Source organism: Maylandia zebra, linkage group LG22, assembly GCF_041146795.1.
Source record: "Maylandia zebra isolate NMK-2024a linkage group LG22, Mzebra_GT3a, whole genome shotgun sequence".
Lineage (NCBI taxonomy): Eukaryota > Metazoa > Chordata > Actinopteri > Cichliformes > Cichlidae > Maylandia > Maylandia zebra.
Genome location: NC_135187.1, coordinates 14,328,249 through 14,352,080, shown reverse-complemented (window position 1 = coordinate 14,352,080; position 23,832 = coordinate 14,328,249). Strand labels below are relative to the sequence as shown.

At 41.7% G+C, this 23,832-nt stretch overlaps 1 protein-coding gene across 5 annotated transcripts; it reads right to left on the bottom strand.

Annotated features, from left to right (window-relative positions):
* Nucleotides 1–241: 241 nt before the first annotated feature.
* Nucleotides 242–23,174, bottom strand: cgnb (cingulin b). 5 transcript variants are annotated; one of them, XM_004549081.3, is made up of 21 exons: nt 23,019–23,173; nt 17,588–18,748; nt 17,404–17,492; nt 17,151–17,220; nt 10,925–11,022; nt 10,687–10,819; nt 10,389–10,601; nt 8,095–8,243; nt 7,737–7,763; nt 7,137–7,257; nt 6,646–6,858; nt 6,327–6,425; nt 5,443–5,700; nt 5,198–5,368; nt 3,649–3,810; nt 3,270–3,359; nt 3,068–3,151; nt 2,867–2,985; nt 2,594–2,702; nt 2,066–2,229; nt 242–1,916 (listed from the first exon to the last, which is right to left on the bottom strand). In XM_004549081.3, the coding sequence occupies exons 1-21, from the start codon at nt 23,157–23,159 to the stop codon at nt 1,817–1,819; spliced, it is 3,771 nt and encodes a 1,256-aa protein (XP_004549138.3). In that variant the 5' UTR covers nt 23,160–23,173; the 3' UTR covers nt 242–1,816. The 5 variants fall into 5 exon arrangements, with proteins under 5 accessions (XP_004549138.3, XP_004549140.3, XP_004549141.3 ...); XM_004549083.3 differs by having other exon boundaries at nt 22,977–23,155; XM_004549084.5 differs by lacking the exon at nt 23,019–23,173 and adding an exon at nt 22,417–22,546.
* Between the last annotated feature and the right edge of the window lie 658 nt (nt 23,175–23,832).

Sequence of the window (23,832 nt, the reverse complement as noted above, 5' to 3'; positions counted from 1 at the left end):
CATATCTTTTAACTCTCAAACACATGGTTCCAAATTACAATTTGAATACAAATCTTTCTAGCATGTTTCTCCGACGTATTTTCTGCATCTTTCTAATGTCTGTAATAAATGTTTAAAATGCCTCCGGTATCTTTTCTTTTAACATTTTACCTGCAGAGTTTACAGGCTTTTGAAATCATTGCAGTAAAAATATGGAAACATAGGTAGAGTGTAGAAGATTTACATTATGAAATAAAAGCAGCAAGGTTCATATTCTTTATTTTATTGTACACAAAATGTTGGGAACCTTACAAAGTTTTGTACCATATGTCAGCTTAATAAACTCATCTCAACTTTAACACCATTGTTACTGAATTACCCCAGTATAAACAAATTTGTCACAAACGTAACATGTTTAACGTGTTATAAACAACACCAATAAAATATTTTTAGGAGACTAAAAGCAACATTTAGAACAACCTGGTGCAAAAAAAAAAAAAGAGTAGGAAATCTGCTTCTCTTCCAACAGGGGACGAATAGAGGAAGACACAAGCAAAGGCAAGCATATAAAACACTATTTAAATCATTACAGCAGCAGCTTATAAACAGAACACATGCAGCAATTAAAATAAAAATATGGGTCTCGTTTTTAAGGCATCTGAGTGAAGACATGCACATGAAACCGCATGAGAAATACGATGGGTGGAGTAGAAAAGCATCACGGGGAAAAGTTTAATCTTTGAAGCTACAAAGTGCTGTATGTGTACTTGATTGTCTTCAGGTATGCTCGGCTAGCCAGTGTAAAAATGAAGGCTCAGATTAAGTTGCCTGTAATAGTCACATTCAAAGTAAAACAAAAAACTAAACATTACACATTACATCACTTTGGATACACAAAGAAACACTAAGAGCTTCAAACACTGACAAGAAGTAACTTAACATGCAGAAGCAAACAAAGCCTTTTTGTTTCTTGGTTTGTGATATGAAACTACACATCTACCGTACGATGGGAACATAAACGGTACCACAATGTCAGATACTAGCGCTGTAATAAACAGTAATTATTGTAGAAACACAGTAAAGACGTTTCTTGAGTAAGTAGAAATCTGCAGCAGCTGTAAATTCTTCTCGATGTAAAAGAGAAACGAAAGATCGCGAATGATAAAACGTGGCAGCACTGGCATGATCGTAATCACATCGGAAGGCTCAAAAATGCAGTGTAATGATCACGGCCGCCCGCCTCTGGACTGGACCGCCGAACTGAAAATAAAACCAACTGAGAGGCGCAAATGACTTCACAAAACTGAGGACTTGAATACATTTCTGTGCACATACGAGGCTCGTTATGTGCCAAAATTATGGCCACGTCACGCCGTTTCAATTCAAACATCTTGCTGTTTGATGCTGTTGTTTGATGCTGTTCTGACTTGTCGTGCTCCCTTTTGTTTTGTTATGTCGTCCTTTTGCGTTGCTGTCATCTCGCTGTCGTTTGACAGCCGACAAATGACCCGCTGATGGCAAAACTCCAGTTACACAAGCTGTGTTCTGGATTTGGTTTCAGACGCAGCTTCAGTGGTTTGTTGACATTTTGAGAATGTGCTGGCTACATGAAATTTTCAGATAATCTTTCTGCACAGTGTTGGAAAGCTCAGCAACACAGCAGGTTTAAAGCTTAAAGTTGAAAAGACACAAGGGAAACATAACTTTGGGACAAGTCGAACCTCATACAAGAAAATGTGTTTATGCTCAAGAGTAAAAAAGTTTTGTGGTCTTGTCATGCTAGTGGTCACTGTCATTTAGCAGTTGGAGGTGTGTGGGTCGCTCTTGTTCAGGACTCTCATTCAGAGGAGATTTTGCTGTCATAGAAACCGTCCTCGTCCTCAGAGCTTAAAGCAGAGGAGGACAGAGTCGAGCGATGTGCCTGCTGCGACTTCCGCCTGAGAGAAAGAAAGCAACAGAAAATCCATTTAGACTGACTAACTGTTCAGCTGGTTACTACACAGTGCCACCTAGTGCAAAGAGCATTTATACACACGAGTCATGTAGAAATCCACATTATTTCATAGTGACGAAGGAGAAGGCCTACTTTAATTCACTCTCCAGCGTTGTCACTTTGGCCTGCAGTGCTTCCTGCAGCTCCCGCTGCTCTTCCAAGTCCCTGAGAACTTTACGGCGGACTCCCTCCAAGCGCTCCACCTCTAACTCGCTCTCGTCGACTTGACGCTTCAAGGCTTTCACGCGCAGCGTCAACTGGGGATGGAGAGGGAGAGGACGGGGGTTAAAGGGGGACAGAGGAGGTGATGCAAGGAAGGAGTAGGGCTGGGGGTTAAAGGCATCAGCATCACTGGATGTGTGGGTTCGTAAGGGAGTGACAACAGCTATGAAGGCTGAGGTAACATATAGGCGGGATGAGAGAGGTCAGGGAGCATTTTAGCACCCGAGTGAGGTTGGGTTTGGGTCGGGAGGTGTGCAGATGAGATTAGTGATGATGTAAGGAAGCAATTAAATGTGAATCTGTTTCTTTAAATGGTTATATCCCGTTTGAGTATCAGAGCAAAAAGCAAAAAAGAAAGCAAACACTAAAGCGAATGAGCATGCAAATCCTCATATTTACCTGATCTCTCTGCTCAACGTACTGGCTCCTCTCCTGGTCTAATGTGGCGTTTAGCTCCTTCAGCTTTCTCTCCGTCCGCCTCTGAGAAGCCTGGATAGTGGCCTTCTCTCTGCACGTAGAAATTCAGAATGAACCACGTCATTCTTTGACATAAAATTTTTTTTATTCTGTATGCATTGGCAGTTAAAAACATTTATTCTCCCCCTCAAGTGTTTTAGTGATTGCATAGTGAACGTCATTAATAGTGCTCAAAAATGACCTGTTTAGTCATACCTTTCTTCACTGTGTAGTTTCTCCTCTAACTCTTGAATTTTGGTTTCTAGAAGTGTGATTCCAGCCAAGGGTCGAGGCTGTCCCTCCATGTCTGCCACACGAGACTTTAGTTCCTTCATCTGCAAGCAGAGTGACAGTGTGACAACTAGCAAGCCACATATTTTGTAAGAAGCCATTTTAAAGATCTGTATACGTGCGCACCTGTCTCTCCAGTGCACTCTTGTCCATTTCCAGGTCATGTCTGGCTGAACGCTCCTGCATGAGCTCTGAACGAAGCTGGTCAACCTGAGAAAAAACCCCCCATAATCATATGTAGATAAAGTGAGCAGGTTAAGTTATGAAATATATATTACAGTGAAATGTCTCCTGCTTATTTGCATGTGTATTCAAATGTATGTCGCACCTGATCTCGGCTTCTGCTAATGCGATCGTTCAAAAGCTCCACATTACTCTTCTCCTCATCCAGCTCGATCTCCAGGATTTTAATTTTATCCTGTGAACACGAACACACACGAACACACACACACACACACACACACACACACACACACACACACACACACACACACACACACACACACACACACACACACACACACACACACACACACGTAAGTAAATGTGTAGTGACGCATATTCACATTTCTCTCAAAGCCACTTGACACCTCGACATCCCGTGCATGACTCCCAAACCACTTGTAACACTTGATCTCCATTTTTTGACCCACCCCTTAATCCCCTCCATAACTCCGGGGTTATAACCTTTGACCTTGAAGCCTTACCTCCAGACCTCTGACCTCCCGGGCACGGTCAGTGTGCGTGCTCTTTTCTGCTTCGAACTCGCTCTCCAAGTGTTTGAGGCGGTTGTTGAGCAGGTCTCTCTCCAGCTGAGCGCTGTCTCTCTCCTCACTGCACGTCAGCAGCTCCTTCTTCAGACGAGAAACCTGGATAAAAGATACAAAGTATTACTTATGAAATTTTCTATTTTCATGGATTTTTTCTTTCCCCTTTCTCTCTGTTTTTTTTTGCCTTCATAACTCCCTCCAGGCTTACCTCAAAGTTTAATGGGCATGGCTGCTCATTTTAGAATCCGCACTTCTTCACTGTGAGAAACTTAAATGTACCTTCTGCGAATGTGATGTTTCCATAAATTTCTATTTAAAGTTTCAACAGCTTCAGTATCTCACCACATTTTTTCCTCCATATTCTTTGATCTATATTATGCCCCATATAAGTAACTGCGACTCTTCAGCAAAAACATATTAGACACTAAGACTGGACTATGCAGTTCTTGGAGAAACCGCAGTGGGATTGTTGCTACTGCTGGACTCACTTGCTGCTATAAAGTTGGAGATAAATAGGCTGGCTAAGAAAACTGAAGACAGTCAATATTTGATGAAAAAATCCACTAAGGCAGGGTTTTAAGGCAGCTTTAAAGTGTGAGTGGTAGCTGAAAGACTTGAAACTGTGATGGTTTTAATTTGAACTGCAGTATAACCTCACATAGAAGCAGATAACTGACTCAAAAATGTGTCTGTGTTACTATTACTGAATGTCCACACTCAGAAACAGACAGACAGTCAGGCAGGGATGCTGAGAGGCAAATAGGCTTAAATAGATTAAAATGTGTATACAAGACCTGTTTGATGAAAACACGTGAAAAATATCAACCATTTGGAGGGAGGGAAGATTCACATCCACCAATGAGACGATGGAATCCAGCTCTTTCATTGTTACTTGCTTACACATGTGTCACAGCTCCGTGTCATACTGTAAATTTTGGTATTAATCCAATACCAAATAAATACAGGGTTATACAGGTTATTGCCAAAACCGATAGCGACACAGATGCCAATACTTTTAACCAATTAAGGCAGCTCATGTAGGAGAGAGCAGTGTGTTGTGATTTATCAGATGAATCATTGGTTTAAATCACTATGATTTTTACTTTCCACAATAATTAGTTAACGCAACAAAAGAGACCTTTCAGCTTTTAATCATCGTTTGAAACTGAAATCTTTGGAGACTTGAAATGTAAATGTGTCTGTAAAGAACTTTAGGTCAACTTCTGTTGTTTAAATGTGCTGTAGGCTTCAAATCAAATAGTAACAGTCAACAGGAAAAGGTTGAGACATTTTTTATAGTGAATGTCTGAGGTGTATTTTTTCATTTCCAAACAATAATTTCCTAGATAATTTGCTACATACTGAACTTAGAGGATAGAAAGTATCTATCTGATAGCAATAGCAGTGATCTGCCCACCTCTACTGTGTCAGCTAAGCAGCAGTGGAAGCTACCACCCTGTACATTTCTAGAGCCATCTTTCCTCACCTCTTCTTGCTGGGTCTTCAGGTTGGTCTGAGCCCTCTGCAGCTCGGCCAGCCTGTCCTTACTGCTGCGCTGCGCCTCCAGCAGGTCCTTCCTCGAGCGTTCCCTGTATTCATCAAACTGTATCTGCAGGTTGGTTACCGAGTGACGAGAATCTCCCATCATCAGCTCCACCTGAGAGTGAGACAGAATTAAGAAAGACTCGAGAAAATGACATCTCCATCTGACCATCCATAACTCTTTCACACCTCTTTGTTAAGCTTTTCAACCGCTCGATCCAGCTGCCTCTTCTGCTCCTCCAGGTCGCTTTTGCCCCTCCTCAGCGCCTCCCTCTCCATGTCTCGGTCCTCCAACCGTCGGACCAGCTCGTCCCTCTCCTTGCTCAGGCGGGCGGCTCCTCTCTTGGCCTCCTCCAGCTGAGACTTCAGGGAGCGGTTCTCATCCTCCAGGGCTTCCACGGCATCCTCGTCCCCCGGGCTCCGAGGCATGCTGGAGTGAAGCTTTGTCTGGGGAGCATATCAAGCTATGAACACAGCAGATAGACTAAATTGTCTTTTTATTACTCAAACAAACTGTATTACAAGTCAAGACTTGCACTGGGCCAAAAAAAGGAATAAATCCTTGTGTTTAATTTATAATTTGGGCTTGTAATAAGTTATTAAATTTGGTTGGCATACAAAACAAGGAGAATGACAAATAATAAAAAGCTTTCATATTTAAAGCAGAATTAAAATCGAAGTTCTGCACTTGAAGCATTAACGTGACGACTGCACAAAAAGTCCAGTTTGTCTGCATATTTGATAAACTGCTGTGCATTGATTCTGTCTACAGATTTGTGAAAGACTGCTCCACACACAGATTACAGCTCTTTAAACAGCTGGAATACACAGCTGTTCCAGTCAACATACAGCACAATCCACAATGCTCATCTTAAGCAAATTCATCCCAGAGGGATTTCTAAGCCTTATGTGCTTAAAGGGGATTTTTTTTTTAGTGTAATTCTTTTCACATCACTTGGTTGAATATAGTGTCTGTGTGGGAGGACACTTCTTTTGTTCTTGTGCAGTATATGTGTTTACATAATTTTGCTTGTGTGTACAGCTGTGGAGTGTAGCCGCTTTTTGAGCAGTACCATGCGGGCCAGCCTTTCCCTCAGGCGACTGTTTGTCTCTTGGAGCTCCAGGTTGTTGTTGCCGTGGTCCACCACAGTACTTCCTGCACCAGCTGACGACTGTAGACAGGAGTGCATCAAAGCAGAGAGAAGACAGAAACTGAAGCTTTATTTTCTGTGTCGAACATGCTCATTATGCCTACACTTTTCCTGTTATTTTTTAAAATCTAAAGAGAAACTTCCATATCTGCATTATTTTTAAACATCAAATGGTGCAGGATTCCTTAATTTTATGCTGTAAGACTCTTGGTTCGTTTCTACAATTCAGATGATGCTTCACCTCCTTTGCCTTCTCGAGTGCCTTTTCCAGCTCAGTCTTGTCTTTCTGAAATTGCTCCTTCAACTTGCTGATCTCGGACTGAAGCGCGGCCTCTTTCTCTCCGCTCGCCTTCTTCAGAGCTTGAAGTGCCTCGATTTTCTCGTCCAGCTGACCTCTTTGTTTGTCCAGATCGGTGCGAGCCCTCTTCAGGTCGTTATGGCAACACCGAAGCTCCTAGGGACGGGCAATCAGAGATGGATAATGTGTGTGAGTGAGTGAGTGAGTGAGAGGAATGTGCCAGGGTGCATAATAATGTATTAATAAGAGGCATATGAGTGTGAGCATGTCTGTCTGCAGGAAAATTTAAAGAAAAAGAGCAAAAGCCCACATCCACACTGCTGCTGCGACACATTAAAGGGAAAAAAAAAAGAGGGAGTAAAACATACTGTAAAACAAAGGAGATGAGCTCCTGCATTTCACCCACACACTGAGCATAATCTTTGCTGAATTACCTCTGCTAAAGAACGGTTATCATCAGACGCAGACGTTTGTTTCTTCTTGGCAAGCAATGAATCCTGAAGATCCTTTAGCTCACCCTCCAAGTCTTCCTTTTCCAAATGAGATTTTTGCAAGCTATGAAAAGAAAGAGAGTCACTTTATAAACAGCAAGGCCATTAAAAAAATAAATAAATGAAATACACATATGCACACAGCTCGGGTAAAACGCTGCACAAAAACAGCAACCGCAAGCAACAAACAAAGCACAAGGGAGTAAAAGTTACTATGAAATCACCACAACCACAAAACTCTCAGATTCTAAGATTGCACACGAAACTGCAATTCATCATTTGCTTATTTATTTATTTAAAGGAAGAAGAATTTCATCAGCAAACAGAAAAATTATGAGGATAGTGAGGATGAGCAGGGGAAAGTTGTTTAGTAAAGTTGGGTTCACTGATCTAATGATCGAATCAGACATCATCAGATACAGAATCCACTCTGATGGGAGCCTTACAGGTGAATTTCAGGGAGTGGATCTCAAGTTTTCATTGAAACCAGGCTAAATCTACACTACTCAAACCAAACATAGCAAGACTAATTTTCTCTCTCACGTTTGGCTGCTGGGGTTCACCTCGTTCCTGCCAAATGAAAAGCCAAGTGAAACATGGCAGGCATTAAAAATAACTCTGGAGAAATATAATATTATTAGACTGAGGCATAGAGAGCTCTTTTCACAGGATGTTGTAAAGTTTTCAGTGAGCAGTGCAGATGATTTGAACCAGTTCCCCATTTGAAATATGAAATGTGACAGTGACAGAGTGTTTCTAATGCATGACCAAAGCTGAAACATGTTCTACCAGCATGCATATTCATGCTTTTTAATAGGTTTACAAATATGTCTTTGTTGCTGTTCACTGAGGTGATCGATCATATATGCATTTATGTCAAAGAAGGACTTGTGATACTAACTCCTCTTTGGTCGTTTGCAGCTCCTGCGTGGTGGCCTCCAGCTCCGTCTTCCACTGCTCTCCCTGATCTCTCCAGCTCTCCAGCTCTTGCTCTAGTGTCAACACGGAGGCGTTCACCCTCTCCCTCTCCTCTTCGATCTGCTCCTGAGACTGAGGCGCACGGAAACGCACACAGAGTTTCATTTTAGAGATGTGAAAGTGAGCGTTTAAAATGCTTTTGGTCCTCACATTCATTTCCTCCTCATTATCGTGACACGTTAAAGCAAGTGATTCAAAAGGAACTAACGCACTCAAATCTATCACATTTTCTTTTAAAAAATTTTTTCTGACAAATGTTCAGCCCGCAGGATTAGAAAAAAACTCAAAAAGAAAACAACAGATCTTTCAGCTCGCACCTTCAACAACAAGCATCCCACGTCTGAAGAATACTACATAAGAAATATCACCATAATATATCAGGTAAACATGACAGGGTGCTGTACGGTCGGTACTGTGCAGTCAGTGTAAACAGCGATTCAACCGCTTTAATCCTCCTCATCAAAAGCAACTGCCAGCTTTGTCTGCTTACTTCCTGCTCTCCGGCTGTCTGTTACACTTTTTTATTCTGACACTGCTGCTACTTTCCCCTAAATCTGCATAATGATCTATTTCTGTATATACATATATTCTTCAGATTTCCTCTTCACCACACCCCACAGCACCCCAGAAACAGTCGGCTGGTGGAAACAGAAACTTTACCAAAAATTCAGCTAGAAAAGTTTCACTCTGCAATCACAAGCAGTAAAATTCTCTTTCTCTAACTCTGCACACCAAGCTCAGTCTGACCTTGTAATACCCTGACTCCTGGTTTGAACACTGACTGCATTAAACCGAATGGCAAGATAAAGCCTGGGTGAATGAGGGGCAGATAAAACATCAAAGCACAAGTTAACATCACCTTAATAATTCATGCAGGACACAAACTACCTGACAGGCATAACCTGATTGTTCTCCCAAGACAATTGTACCAAGAAATTGCGTATGACTGTGATGTCACAAGAAAAAAAAAATCCACTCAGTGATCGGAAACAGAGAAACTTTCACTGTGATTGCTGCATTGCAGGTTTTCCTGTAACCAGAGAGTTTATTTCCTTCTTTGTCAACATGGCCCAAATGCTAACCCTCGTCGTATGGATCCGAAACGAGCGGGAGAATTATGTAAATCAGTAAATCTCTTAGTTGTTATTAGCAAACTGCCTATTTTTAGTCATACATTAACTAAAGAAAAGTGATTTTATTAATCGTCCTCTAAAAACTCTCAATGACAGCCTGCCAAGCTTGAACCTTCAGATAATCAAAGACAACAAATGTTAGATCCACTGTAGGCAGCCCCAGTAGTGGGGCACGTCCCTTCCCCCCCCCCATAAAGGCACTTGCTCCATTTTCATAACAGATATTGCCTGGACCTGGCACAGAGGGCTCAAGGGAGGAAGAGGCAAATTATCTTGTAATCTGTAGTCTCTTGGTGTGACACTGAAGCAGCATCACAAGGAAGATCAAAGTAGAAATGAAATAGAAATAAAAAAGGACACTGTTTCACATTTTTCACTATGAAAGTACAGATGGAAATGTGCTGATTTTGCTCATTGATAAAGCGAGTGCACATTTTTTTTTTGTTTCCATCACAGTCAGAGTTTATTGCCTGAAGCATCTATCTTTGTGAAGAAGGTTGACTTTGTGATAAAAGAGGAATGCTTAAACAGTTAATAGTTAACCTATTGTTCTTAAATTGGCACTTACAAGTGTGTCATTAACTCTTTGTTTCTAGTGATGTTTCTAGTTTTTAACTGACCAAAATAAAATCTCTCTTCCAGAGCTTGTCAGGTCAGACTACACTCAAGAAATTCAGCCAAAAATCATACAGCTGGTGATGGAAAAGTCTTAATTTAGACGTATTTCTAAGGACGCTGATAATCATGCAGAGATCACAGACCTCACATCAAACAGCTCCAGTATTTCCTGACAAATTTATGATTTATTTTTTAAAGACAGCCCCCTGATGACTCTCAGCTGCAGAGTTTTAATTGCTTTCATCTCTAGTTTCAGTGTTAATTGTTTTCGCAACTAAAACAAGTCTGACATCTGTAGAGTAATCTTCTAAAGGAATTTCATTTTAAGATTTGTTGGAAAAGAAAATGGTGTAATGTGTATTTTTTTGTGAGGAGTGCACTTCAGGAGATCAGTTTGGAAAAATCAGAGCTCCAGCTTCTATATTTTGTGACGTCGTATCTGCGTATAAACAACAGAGGCATCCACCTGTGTGAACTGCTCCATGGTTTTTCTCAGGTCCTCCATATCCTGGCTGTACTGCTCCCTCAGACTCTCCATCTCTTTGTCGTGGCACTCCACCTCCTCCTTTAGTGCCCCCTTCAGGGCCGTCAACTCCCGCTCTCGCTGGCGTAGCGTATCTTCTAGACGCTGGCGCAGCATGTTGGCCTCAGCCAGCTGGGCCTGCAGAGCGGCCACATCCTGCAGAGAGGAAAAAAAAAAGGCACATTCAGGTGGGTGCAATGGTGAGTTTGTTTGTGCATGCGTAACTGTGCAGCGTCCTGACCGTCTGCATCGAGTCTGAATGAGATGAGTTTTCGGAAACCCTCCTCAGTTCTTCCTGAAGCTCAGCTAGTTGATCTTCCAGCATGTGCAGACGTGATTCTGCGATTTCTCTGGCGATACGCTCCTCGGCCAGTCTGAAACACACACACACGCAGTCAGTACTGCAACAGTGAGAATATGCTCCAAAACAGCACAGAAGCAAAAAGTTGGAGCTTTGTTTTAAAACCACACACACTTACTCTTCCTGGGCTTGCTGCAGTTCTTTTTTGAGGCGTTTGATTTGCTCCTGAAGTTCCTCAAGATTTCCTGTTTTGAGGCTTCCATCAGATCCTTCCTTCTGCAGAAAATGAAACACACACAAGGAGAAGAAGAGACTAAAGGTAAGACGAGGAGAAAACAGCAAAGGGACAAACACAAAGAGGAAGGCTGGAGCTAGTGCCACTTTCGGCCTCGCAATGCATTATGCACTCTGTATTATCTTAACCTTTGAAAGAAAACCTCTGGCTTGGATTCTTTGCCCTAGTTTCTGACAGTCAGAAAATCTTTGGGAGAACAAGCCCTGCCAGTGCGCTCAGATATCGTCAACACAGACGCTCTCCCCACAGAAGCAGCTCGTTCTGACAGGCTGCAGGGGGAAAAAGAGCCGGAGAAGCAGCAAAAAGCTCGCTCTTCGCCCACACCGCTCTGCCGTTCGGAAAGGCCTCCTCCTCAGTGAAAAAGGGGGAATAAGCGCAGCCTGCCTGCCCATGAAACTCCTCTTATCCTCCTACACACTCATTACAAGGACGCACACACAGAGAAGAAAGAGACAAAGCGAGGATCACGGACGGTTCTGCTCCTCGGGGGACTCTTTCACATTTCTGTTACTTATCATTGATTATGAAGATATATTTTGTTTTCACTTTCTTCTCGTCCCCCGCAGGACAGACTGTAGATAATCCCGTTCTGGGACATTGCTCTCTATCCTCACAAAAAGATAATTAAAAGAGGATAAAATAATAAGGGAATAAGTGTAACCTCTTCTGAGCACTCTGTATGAATTGCATCAGCTGTATAATGATGTGTATTAACAACTTAAAAAAAAAAAAAAGAGCCTTTCTTGCTGGGTCCACAGTTCAAAAGTTTAGCAGTGTTGGAGGTATGTATAATGTTAACCCTGCATTTAGTTCAGAACACTAAATAGAATAAAACTTATCTACCAATTTCTTGTTTTTGTTCCTAAAGATGTGGTAGATAAATCTTAATATTTATGTTAAGCTAACCTGAGTAAAAGCAAAATGGAGATTTTGAATGATGCCCCGTTTAAAAAAAAAGTAATTGCCCCACTTGTTAAATCATGAATTAATAAATTTTTGGGGAAAACTGAGTTCAGTTTCACATTTCACACCCAGGTCTGATTACTACCAGACCCGTTGAATCAAGGAATCACTTAAAGAGACCCTGCCTGACAAAATCAAGTAGTTTACAAGATCCGAAAAAGCAACAAATCCACGATCTAAAGAAACAGCTGAGAAACAAAGTCAGTGACATCTATCAGTTTGGAAAGGCTCACAAAGCCATTTTTAAAGCTTTGTGACTCCAGTGAACCACGGTGAGAGCCGTTATCTACAAATGGAGGAAAGAGAGAAAAAGCACAGCGCTGAACCTTCACAGGAGCAGCTGGCCTATTACAATTATTACAAAAGTGTATTGATGACTTATACAGGAGGCCACACAAGAACCCACAACAACATCTAAAGAACTGCTGGATGTTCATGCTCGAAAACCTCCAGTGTGGCCGAATTAAAACAAGAGTAGTGGGCCAAAATTATTACAGTTACAATTACATCACACAGGGCCAGGTAGGCTTGGATAACTCTTCTCCTTAAGTAAGTGAAATCAACATTTATATAAACATATTTTGTTTTTACTTGGTTTATCTTTGTATAATATTATGTGTCTAATGATCTGAAACATGTAAGTGTGACAAATTTGCAAAAAATACTTTATTTTTTTAAAGAAATTATTGAAAGCCAGATGTTGTCCTAATGCTCACGTCCCTGAAAACGTTCAAATGCAACTGCACATCAGTATTCACAGCTGGCATTCAGCCTCTGAGAGGTTGTAGTCCTGTGATTGTAGAAAGGTCGAAAGAGCGAACGGTTCATATTTGGTTAAATAATAGTAAAAGAAAGAAAGACTTTCTTCTCACACTTGATACATTTCTTGCCTAAATGACCAGATCATTCTTCTGGACTCTAAAACACAGGAAGTATCAACGTAGAAGAAAAAGATTTTTCTCTTGTCAGATTTTAAACCTTTAAGAATTACAGCTGGTACTTACACAGCTTTTTCTTATGTAATGACCTGTATTTATTTTAATGTTGTGGGTTGAAACGATTCATTCGTAATTTCAACATCAGCAAAGGAAAGAAAGTGTTTAAGAGCAAGTTTGGGAGGTTCGGGCTATTCGAGCTGTCGACATTTGGAGGAAAAATGAATTTGTGATTCAAAAAAAGGGCAGATGACGAAATGGATAAACACATCCTGCATTGAGTACAGTGCACTCACTGTATGTTTTTATTTTTGCTGCCTTAATTCTTCATGGCGCTGATTCAACAAGGTGCCGGAAACATTCCTCAGACACTTTGGTCCATATTGACGTGATAACATCACACAGTTGCTGCAGATTTTCTTGCTTCACTTCCATGATATGAGTCTCCCGTTCCATCACAAATGTGCTGTATTCGATTGAGATCTGGTGACTGTGGAGGCCATTTGAGTACAGTGCACTCACTGTGATATTCAAGAAAACAGTTTGAGATGTGACGTGCTGGAAGCAACCATCAAAAGATGGCGCAGTGTGGTCATGAAGGCATGGACATGGTCAACAACAATACTCATTACACTGTGGTGTTTAAATTATGCTCAGCAGGCACTAAGGGCCTCAAAGTCTGCCAACAAAATTTTCCACACCATTACACACTCAGCACGAGCTGGCTTATGCCAAACTCTGACCTTACCAGCAGAAATAAGATCAGGCAACATTCTTTTCTCTATTGTTGTCCAGTTTTGGTGAATTGTTGCCTCAGTTTTCTGCTCCTGTCTAACAGGAGTGGCACCTGGTGTGGTATTCTGCTGCAGTAGCACATCTTCATGTTTGGTGTATTCAGAGATGATCTTCTGTGCATACCTTAGTTGCAACAAATGGTTATTTGAGTTACTGTTGCACTGATATGTGCTTGAAACAGGCTGTCCATTCTCCTATGACCTGTGGCATCAACAAGATATTTTCACACAGAGAACTGCAGCTCACTGGATATTTTCTTTCTTTCTCTGTAAACCCGAGACATGTGTGGGGAAATCCCAGCAGATCAGCAGTTTCTGAAATACGCCAAACAGCAACCTCGCCAAGCTCAAAGTCACTTAAACCACCTTTCTTAGTCATTCTTATCCTCAGCTTGAATTTCAGCAGGTCGTCTTGAACATGTCTGCATGCCTAAATGCACAGAGTTGCTGACATGTGACTGGCTGAACAGGTGTTAATAATGAAGTGGCTGCTGAGTGTATCTTCCTGTTACGTCCGTGATGGCAAAGCATCAGGGCACATGAATGTTTACACTACAAAAGACATGTGGACAAAGCTAGCCGGCTTGAGTGATCAGACCAAAAAGCTAAACCTCACTGCGGGTTACCATTGCAATCTGTAGCAGGGGCTTTGTTAACTTAGTTACCTCGAAGACAAGTAGTTTCACCTTTTTCATTGAACGTGGTCTGTCAGTATGAAGTAAAATTCTCTAGAAATGTAAATAAAATCTAATCTTCACTCATCGGTTTAGCAGGTCACAACATGTGAATGTGACCTTTGTGAGTCAACAAACAGACAACAGTTTTCACACTGTACGCAAACAAGCAAGCATACATTAGCAATGTTAGACTCGAGTAAGCCAACACAGACGAAAGGGTGTCAGTGTATAGTCTCAACAAGTTTCCCTTTAACAAGAATTAACTGGTAACACCACAGTAAAACACTCAAAACACAGCGCAAGCGCTTTGAGAAAGCCACAGACACGAGGGTGCTGACAGTGAAGTGTCACAAAGTCAATACAGCTCAAAATACAAACTTCTAATTATTAAGGCTAATTATTAGTCAGTTTTAATCTGGACACTGGTTGCATCAAAAATATCTCCCTCTGGAAACACAATCATGTATCCCTGCTCTGATCTTATGTTGAGGTTTGATACAGACAAAAGCAGCACTTTGCTTTAAAGGCAGAGCTGGAGAATAAATAGCCTTGAAAAAAAAAAAAAAAAAGGAGACTCTTTCATCCTACGGCTTGATGCCGTTTGTGGATTTTTCAGTAGCTGCTGAAGAGCCTGAGATGACTTCTGCTAAGAAGAATAAGCCACTAAAGCCACAGCAATATACTAAAGTGGACAGTGTGGTTAACGTCACAATAAAAGGATATGTTTTTACAACGAGACCCCTCAGAGGAGGCTCTGTCCCATCCAGCGAGCCAACCCCGAGCTGGTGCAGGGTTCCACTCCAACTCAATTATTGATGCCTCTCAATGACTGCGCTCTCACCACACTGAGCTTTCCTCTGCAGGTGCATCGTTGCCAAGAGACAAGATGGGCAAAATAATTCACAGGCAGCCATGGTCACAAGCACAATAAGAAGTACATAACAAGGGATCATACATAATCAAGGGCATGTAATATGAGAAGGTAAGGCCACAAAGGAATCATTTCTGTATGCAGATTTATTCAAAAAGATGCTAATTTAAAGGAGGAAGCGTGTGTGTTCTCATAAGTGTGGAACAATCTGTTTCAATAAGGCGTAACAAGAAGCGCAAAGCAGCAAACATGGCACCAAGACGGGGAGAGGAATAGTCAGCCTGCTCCTTTTCAAGTTTTTTGGCCTGCCAAAAGAGGATCGAGGAGACAAGATGAATGAAACCGAAACTTCAGGCTGCCAACCATCTGCTAGCTTCACTGCAAGATGAAGGGAGAAACAGCTCCCGTCCCAGAGATGACAATTTGTCTAACCAACATGCTGCATGCTACACTAAAAGCTAAATAAATTCCCTTTAATTATATATGTGAATAATGTCTTTTTATACTTTCAGGATTAAGATAATTGACTTTTTCTGAGATGTAGGTTAGACATCCCCAAAACAAAACCACAAAATACTGCTGGCACCTCGATGTAAACATAAAAACATTATCCAAGCATTCAAGGGTTGTTGACGTGGTTGGATTTCTTGAGTTTCACTTCATCGTGTTCATGAAATATGAATATGAAAACACTATGGATGGTAGAAAGATGTGTCGTATTTTACTGAGTGTAAACAATGCGTTCATGGGTGTCTCCAGCATGTAACTGCTTTTCTGACTCATGTTATCATGATTACTGTTAAAAATTACTAGAATAAAAGGAAAGGCCTACTTCTTCTTCTTCTGACTGCTCCCTTTAGGAGTCACTCCTTTAGGAGTGGATCATCTTATGCTAACCCTACCATCCTATTCTGTCACACCAACCCTCTGCATGTTCATCTTCACTACATCCATGAATCTTCTATTTGATGTCCCCTTTTCCTCCTGCCTGGCAGCTCCATCTTCAGCATCTTTTCCCCAAAATATTCAGCATCACATGTCCAAACCATCTGTCTCGCTGATACACTCATTTATAATCTCATATATATGGATCACTCAAAGTAAAATTCTTAGCATCTTTATCTGCTGCTCTTGCAGCCATCCTTCCATCACAAATTACCCCTGACACTCATCTCCACACTCCACCCTGCCTGCACTCTCCTCATCACCTCTCTTCTGTGCTGTACGTTTGCATGGTTGATCAAGGTGTTGAAACTCATCCACCTTTACTGCCTCTGCTTTTTGCATCTTCTCCTTTCCATCTATCTCCATCTGATTCACACCCATCTATCCTGACTTGACTTTCATTCCTCTTCTCTCCAGCGCATACCTCCACCTCCTTTATACTTTCTCTACACATCACAGTGTCGACTGTGAAGATCACAGTCCAGAGAGACTCCCGCCTGACCTCCCCCTCACCACTGCAAACCTAACTGATGGACTTTGCAAAATCTCTTTTTCTTTTTACAATTTTAAAATCCCACAAAGGCCATGAAGCTAAATCACTTTAGCTAGCATGAACACAAGAGAGCGGTCAAAACAAATCGCCTATGACAATGAGCCTCATTTAGTAACGCCACCCACAGCTGATCGTGGAATATCCAGGAGGGAAGAGATTTCACAAACTGAGTTGTTGCAATGGTGCAGTGGTGATATCCTATAACAGCAGCACACCATTATTCACTGAGTGTTTAGAATGACCCGTTCTTTCACAAATGTTTGTAAAGGCAAACTGCATGGATAGATGCATGATTTTATACACCTGTGGCCATGTCCATAGTCCATATAGTTTATACTCTCTGTGGTTAGATAACCCAGGCTGTGTCATACCTTTAAGCTGCCGGTTGTTTCAGCAATGGGGCTGACTTTTGGTTTAAGGAATCCTTCACTGTCACCGATGCTACAAAGGAAACATCAGACACAGAGAATGAAAAAAGTTTACCTGTGGCCTTTCGCTAATTTAGAGAGCTACACCTTATTTTTTAATACAATATGACACAGTTAAATGAACGATCTGTTAAAACAAGCCACATAAGCAATAGAAGTAGAGCATTTTTTAAATGTATCATGTAGTTTTAATTACCTGTTTTTCAGGATGTTGAAGCTAGTTTGCTTGATTGGAGTATCTCCCCCACCCATGATCTCTGCACTTTGACTTCTAGGAAGTGTCTCCTTCAAAGAGAGAATCAGTTAAGATGAGAAAATAAACCCAAAACAAACAGCTCAATTCTTGCTAAGAGCTCAGGCTCTGCATCATTATTACTTACAGGCTTTTTTGCTATAGTTGGAGGTGTGCTCTTGGCATTAAACTTCTCTGGTATCTTGAAATTTGACTTGGGAGCCTCGAAGGCTGTCACCTTGGCAACAGATCGAGGGCTCTTTCCGAGGCTGCTACTTGCTGGAGTAGCCTGGATCTTGATCTCAATGCTGGAGGAGGTAAACTGGGGTGAAGCGTAGGGATTCGGTGTTGGAGAGGGGAGGGAAACTTCTGGCTCAACAACTTTTCGAGCGTCAAGACTCGTGGACCTTTTCCGCTCTTCAAATCCGAGCCGCTGCCTCGCTCCAGAGCGCCCCCTGGTCTGTTGGGCGCTACCCGGTGTTCCACTGTTGAACTTACTGATGAGCTTGTTGATGGGAGCCAGGGAGTTGGTGTCGATTACAGGGACAGGCTCCTCGTCAGTTGATGCTGGAGGTTCGGGGAATGACTGTGACAAAGAATTTGGATTTGGTTTCTTATCACTGTACCTCCCCAAAGAGCCGGTGAAACCAGAGCCAGTTTGGTTTACCCCTCTTGGTCCCACGGGGTTAAATTTGACAGGTTTAAGTCCTGCTTCGTTATATGTTCCTTTACTTGTCCAGTCTGTGTTTTTCTCTGTTTCACTAGGTGTCGCTTTGAGTAGGTGTTCAGCTTTCGGCTTCTCTACCTGTTTTTCTCTGCCCATCCCATTCTCCTCCTCGCCCTGTGTCCCTGCTTGACCATCCCCTGGAGGTCTTTTGAGAGGGCTCCCAAAAATTTCCCCATCCTCATCCTCTGCTGGGGAAACAGGGGACTGTGATGAGTTATCAGCAGGTGTGTAGGGATTTAAAAATTCTTTCGGAACTTTATTAATTTTTGGAAGGCTGTTGTACGGTGACGGTGTCCCCGAGCTGGAGGTGGGGGTTTTTAACTGAACTCCGTATGAGTCGCCTTTCTCTCCATCCTTCAGGACCACGTAAGGCTGCCCAGAGATACCCTGAACCCTCACTGCCACACCATATTTGTTGGAAGGAGTCACCGCACTGTTGTTTCCCCTGGATTTATCAGGATAAACGCCGCCTGTGTCATGGAGGTCTTTGATGAAGCGTATCTGAACGCCATGATCCACCGGCGTCTTCCTGTCAGCAGACAGGCTACTCATGCTCACTTCCTGGTTTTTGGTGCAAGCAGCCTGAGCAAACAAGGGGTAAAAAAAGCAGGAATGCAAATCAGGTGATTCAGTGGAACAAGTAACAAGGACATTTATTTTTGCATGAACACGGAAGACTAACTGCTGACGCCATTTTTAAAATCTTTCTCACACACCAGAAGATTAAATTCTCATTGTCTGTTTTCTTGGTGATGTGTACACTGCCTGCTTCTTCCCAGGTGGAGTCATTATGACTGGGCAAAAATATCACATTGCGCGTATATCTTGATGAAACTATCATCTTCTCTTGCTGCTCTACAAGTTGAATTCCTTCTCAGCAAGAACTGTATTGTATTCGTGCCATGCCAAATATGCCACTGGGGCACTCAGCACCTCTTTGTACAGGTCGAGGCCTACTTTTTTCCAGAGGGTGTGTCTATTGTGAGAAGGAAAAAAACTGCAGGAGGCATTCTGTATGAGACACCTGGAGGTTTATAGCCTCTTATTTATACAGTCACACTCTGTACAAATGTTAACAAAACAAACAAGATAGAAAAAGAGGGTCATTCAGTTGATTCCAATTCAGATTATGAGTGCAATGCAGCATCTTAATGACTTATTTTAATTTAAAACTTAGAAAAAAAGGTGGAACAAGGACCTACTCAACCCCACTCTGTCAGTTAGCACTACAATTTATTTAAAACACAAGTTTTAATATCAAGTTAAAGATCTAATCCACCAGTTTTAACCATTAAGTCTCTATGAACGTCTGTCTGCGAGTTATTGTAATGGTTCTGCACATCTGAAGAAACTTTCTAGAAGGAGAAATGAATCCTGGTTCGGAAGTTAAAAATTCTGCCACCCTCTTCGTATTTGAGAGGAATATCAGGGAGGGTCAAACAAAAGGATGATATTTGATTCAATATGAGAAAGTGCATGCTTTAACAGAAGCTGTTTTTGAGAGTCTTTCAGCTTTATATGAGTCTATTCATCCTTCTTCCACTTCTCTAATTCAGAGTTGTGGTTGGGCTGGAGCCTATGGCAGCTGTCACAGCACGAAAGGGGGGTACACCACCACCTGCTGCAGGGCTACAACCTTTAATTTATAGAAGTGCAACACTAAATGACTGCAGAAACTTATTTTCAATGTCAAACCAAAGATAATGTGTATATTACAAACTTGACAAAGAGATCCATCGCAGCGCTCAGGATGGTTGGAATTGCAGCTCGACTTTGGGTTTAAAGACTAAATTTAAGTGACTCAGTCAGCCATAATATTAAGAGCACAGCCTAACCAAGTCCACCTTTTACAGTCTGATGAGCTCAAATGACCTCGGCGATGAACGCCATGAGAAGGTGAATACTCCTCCCTTTGTCCAGGCTCCGCGGAGCATAAAACACAAGGGGCTATGCGAGGAATGGGCTCCCCCTCTCCTGCCACCAAACTTCAGAGCAGAGCCACTCAGGCATAGACTGTTTACTTTAATATGCAAGGTTGTGCATACACACATCCACCTGCTGTGCATTCCCCATCTGGTTGTAGTCGAGTGAATAAGCATCGCTCCTCTCACTCTCATTGCAAGCGAAAAAGATGAAATTGCATGTGATCATATTAAAACCCTTCTCTGCCTTCTCCTGCATGTATTTAGGTGCTCCTAATGTTAATTTTATCTCACCATCATCTCATTTGTCCTCTCGTTTTGATTAAAATGTAACCGTCCTTGACTGCTGGCTACAGTGTAACACGCAGGACCTCGACCGCCAGTGAGGTTAGATTAGCAGATCAAAGGGACTCTGGCTTCCCTTAAAACCATTCTCAGGATTCCGGACGTTCCCTTTCAGCATTGCGCGTGGTTTGCATTTGTATAATAAGAACAGATTAAAAGAAATTGAGGACAGCATCAACAATAAAGCCTACACATGCGGAAAAACTGTTAGACAAAGTGGGGAATATGGGGCGAGATAAATCAAACATCAAGCAACCAGTTTTTCAGACCATGTTGTGTGTCAAAACAATGGCCTATGCCTGAGCAAAATCTGTGCTTAGTTTTTTTTTTTTTTTTAAAGGGAAGATGCCTATTGTATTATTGCCCAGGCGCTCAGCCCTCACACTGAAATCTCTCAGGTGTATTTATGTTCTCTTGGCTATTTCGGCTTCACACAAAGGCTCAGTTGTTGTACAGCTGTTGTTAACCAGCCAGTAGCTGAGAACTGTTTGGCGACAACTGGTTCACCTCCTCTCATACTCTCTCTGTTTCTCTCATGCACAAGGATTGGCTGTGTCAACAGACACAGGAATGCCACCAAACTGGCCAATCAGCCATCTCTGGTCCCTTTCTCCTCACTCGGCCGACTCTTCTAATTTTCCTCCGGTGCTGTTCCTGCACCCCAATCAGCTTCATTTTTATTCCACAGTTTCTTTTGTTCACAAGTATGTTAAGGAGACGAGTTTTGATACAACAGTTTGGTGACGTGGCTGAAATCTGAAATCTCTGCACATTAAAATTCCAGCTTCTTTCTTTATTCTTGCAATTCATCAGACAAAAGACGGCTTGTATCGGATTCAGCCACCATCTGCAGTCCAAACACATATCCAAGTACACCAAATAATATTATAGAGCAGGGGTGTCAAACATAAGGCTCGGAATCCAGGATTGGCCCAGCAGAAACTCCAATCCAGCCCAGTGGAGGGCTTTGGAGAATGTGAAGAAGGGGATAGATTTTGAACTTTTAACTGTAGTTTCATTAATTTTACAGCTTTTTCTATGATAAAGGCCTCCCTTTTTGCCATTATTGCAACACCAAATAGTTGCACAATAGACAAACAATTAAATGACACTTCCTGTTTTCCAATATCTACTATAGAAACTTTCTATTATAGACAAAAAAAAATATTTATTATAAATACAGAAGAGTCTGCAATGAGCTACCAGACCCTTTTCTGCTGTTTTACACATTTATCATGGAGGAAACAGAGAGATACGGAGAGTTTCTCCAGTCTGGGCTATGATGTAAGCTGACATCCCTGAGATATTCAAATCCTAAAAACACTCCAGCCCCACCACACCAAAAAAAAAAATAAAAAAATAAAAATGATTTTATTCTGATAGTTTTGCAATATCTTCTCAGTATTTCTCGATTCACACATGGATGGCTTTGTGTGGATCATAACTTGTAATAAATAATTTACATTATACAACTAGCCTATGTAAAAATCGCACAAATTAAAACGATTATACTAAGAGAAAAATAATAATTTGATGCCAAAAAACATCAAACTATCTACAGGAGAAGAACTAGTTTTGGGGCTGTGTGTTGGGAGAAGAAAGGGGCAGTTCTGTGGTCTAAAATAGCAACAACATGGTAATAATATTCCCTCGTTAAAGGCGCATGTTTATGCAAACACCTCAAAATGAGCTTGGAGCATAAATTTGAGGTCAGGACTATTTCTGGGGCAATTTATTTTAAGACAAAAATCAAGTAAACACTCGATTTTAGAACAGCTTGTAAACTTTAGTGAGCTGTCATGAGGCTTATCCCACTTTTCCGCCACGTCCGTCTACTCCAAGCGCTACAAAGGCTGCTTTGTATTTCCACGGCACACTTAATTCACAAACCTTGACTCATACGACAAATAATCGTTTTGAAGTTTAACCATTAAATAGAACCCAAGCACCTGTGTACTCGTGGATTAATTGCGTCACACCCACCTTTCCGGTCAGTCAGTATCGGTGCGCGTCGAAACCACAGTCTTGTGTTTTTTCCCCTCCCTCTCTCTCCCTTTTCCACGAGCCACTGGGACCACGAGCGGAGCAACAAGATAAACAACCGACGCACCTGCCTCCCAGCGAGACGTCGTCGCAGCCTATTTGTAGCTTTTACCTGCCATAATAATCTCTCATATCCTCTTTACGCAGTGCCGAAGGATCCGATTATAGCCCGCGCATCAGCGCTGTGAGCGCACACAGAGCATAAAACCCCCCTAAAAGAAACCCAACAAACAAAAACGCTTGACAGCATACAATAAAAGGCTTTGTTTTGGGTTTTTTTTTTTGTTTTGTTTAGCTCATTATCAAGAACAGGAAAAGCCGAACACGAGAGGGCGGCTGCCAAATCCAATCACAAAGCCACAGGTGTCCATCTGCGCAAACCCAAATGTTGTAAAATGCCTCATCAGCAAAACAGATCTCATTCACATTTGGTTTAATTTTTAAAAAGAAAAAAAAAAGAAAAAACAACGACAAACACATAGATGGTTATTTTACTGCACCTGTAAAAATGAGCCTTATGCTGAATGATCCTCCTCACTTACGGATCTTGCATTTGACAGTCCTTCAAGAAGCAGCAGCAGCAGCGCTGAACAATGCTGGTGGGATGAGAAGGTGCTACTCAGTGAACCGATAACATGGGGGTAACTATCCCCTGCTACCAGTACAACCTGTTGCCAGAACATCCGATAGTGAGCGTCCCGCCTCAGTGCCGCCTTCATTAGTTGGGAGGAAGACCGAGGGGGAGGAGCCTGCTGCTTGGGCTCAGTCACATCAGGGGTTAATACACTACATCGAGTGTGACCCATTTCATCCATGCATAGGTCTTACGGTAAATAATCTCTTAATCATGCTGAAAATGGCGTTTGAGTTGGTGGTATTTCTATATGTTAATATAGCATCTCCAATACAGCTCACTATCAAAGTTTTTACACGATGCAACTCCATCCTTTGATGTCTGTTTTCTTAAAGATCCTTAAACTCTACTTGCAAAATGTATCCAGGGGTTATCTGGAGAGAATGACACGGTCTGAATGCAGGATGTTAAACAGGTTCAAAATAAATGTGTATCTGCCAACATGGAACAGTAAAATGCTGAATAGTTGTGATAATTAACATTGTTCATTTTAGACGACCATGTAAAAGCTACACAAATGGTCAAAGTGGGAAAATATAAAACTGAGATATGATTAAGAAATGTAGCTTCTATATATTTTATTGTTCCTGGTTAGAAAAACTGGTTTTAGAACAAGGGTAACTGTATGAAGCAAATGCTTTAGTTAATAATTTTGGTTCTATTTTATTTTTAAAAGCTCCTTCATAATGTGCATTAATATTATAATAAATGTTATTGCATCT

Coding starts and splice junctions, on each gene's coding strand:
- cgnb (XM_004549081.3), bottom strand. CDS start 23,159: ATGTTCTGGCAACAGGTTGTACTGGTAGCAGGGGATAGTTACCCCCAT. Junction 5,701..6,326: donor GGGAAAGGCTGGCCCGCATG/GTACTGCTCAAA, acceptor TATGCTCCCCAG/ACAAAGCTTCACTCCAGCAT. Junction 2,986..3,067: donor AGAGTGCACTGGAGAGACAG/GTGCGCACGTAT, acceptor CTCTGCTTGCAG/ATGAAGGAACTAAAGTCTCG.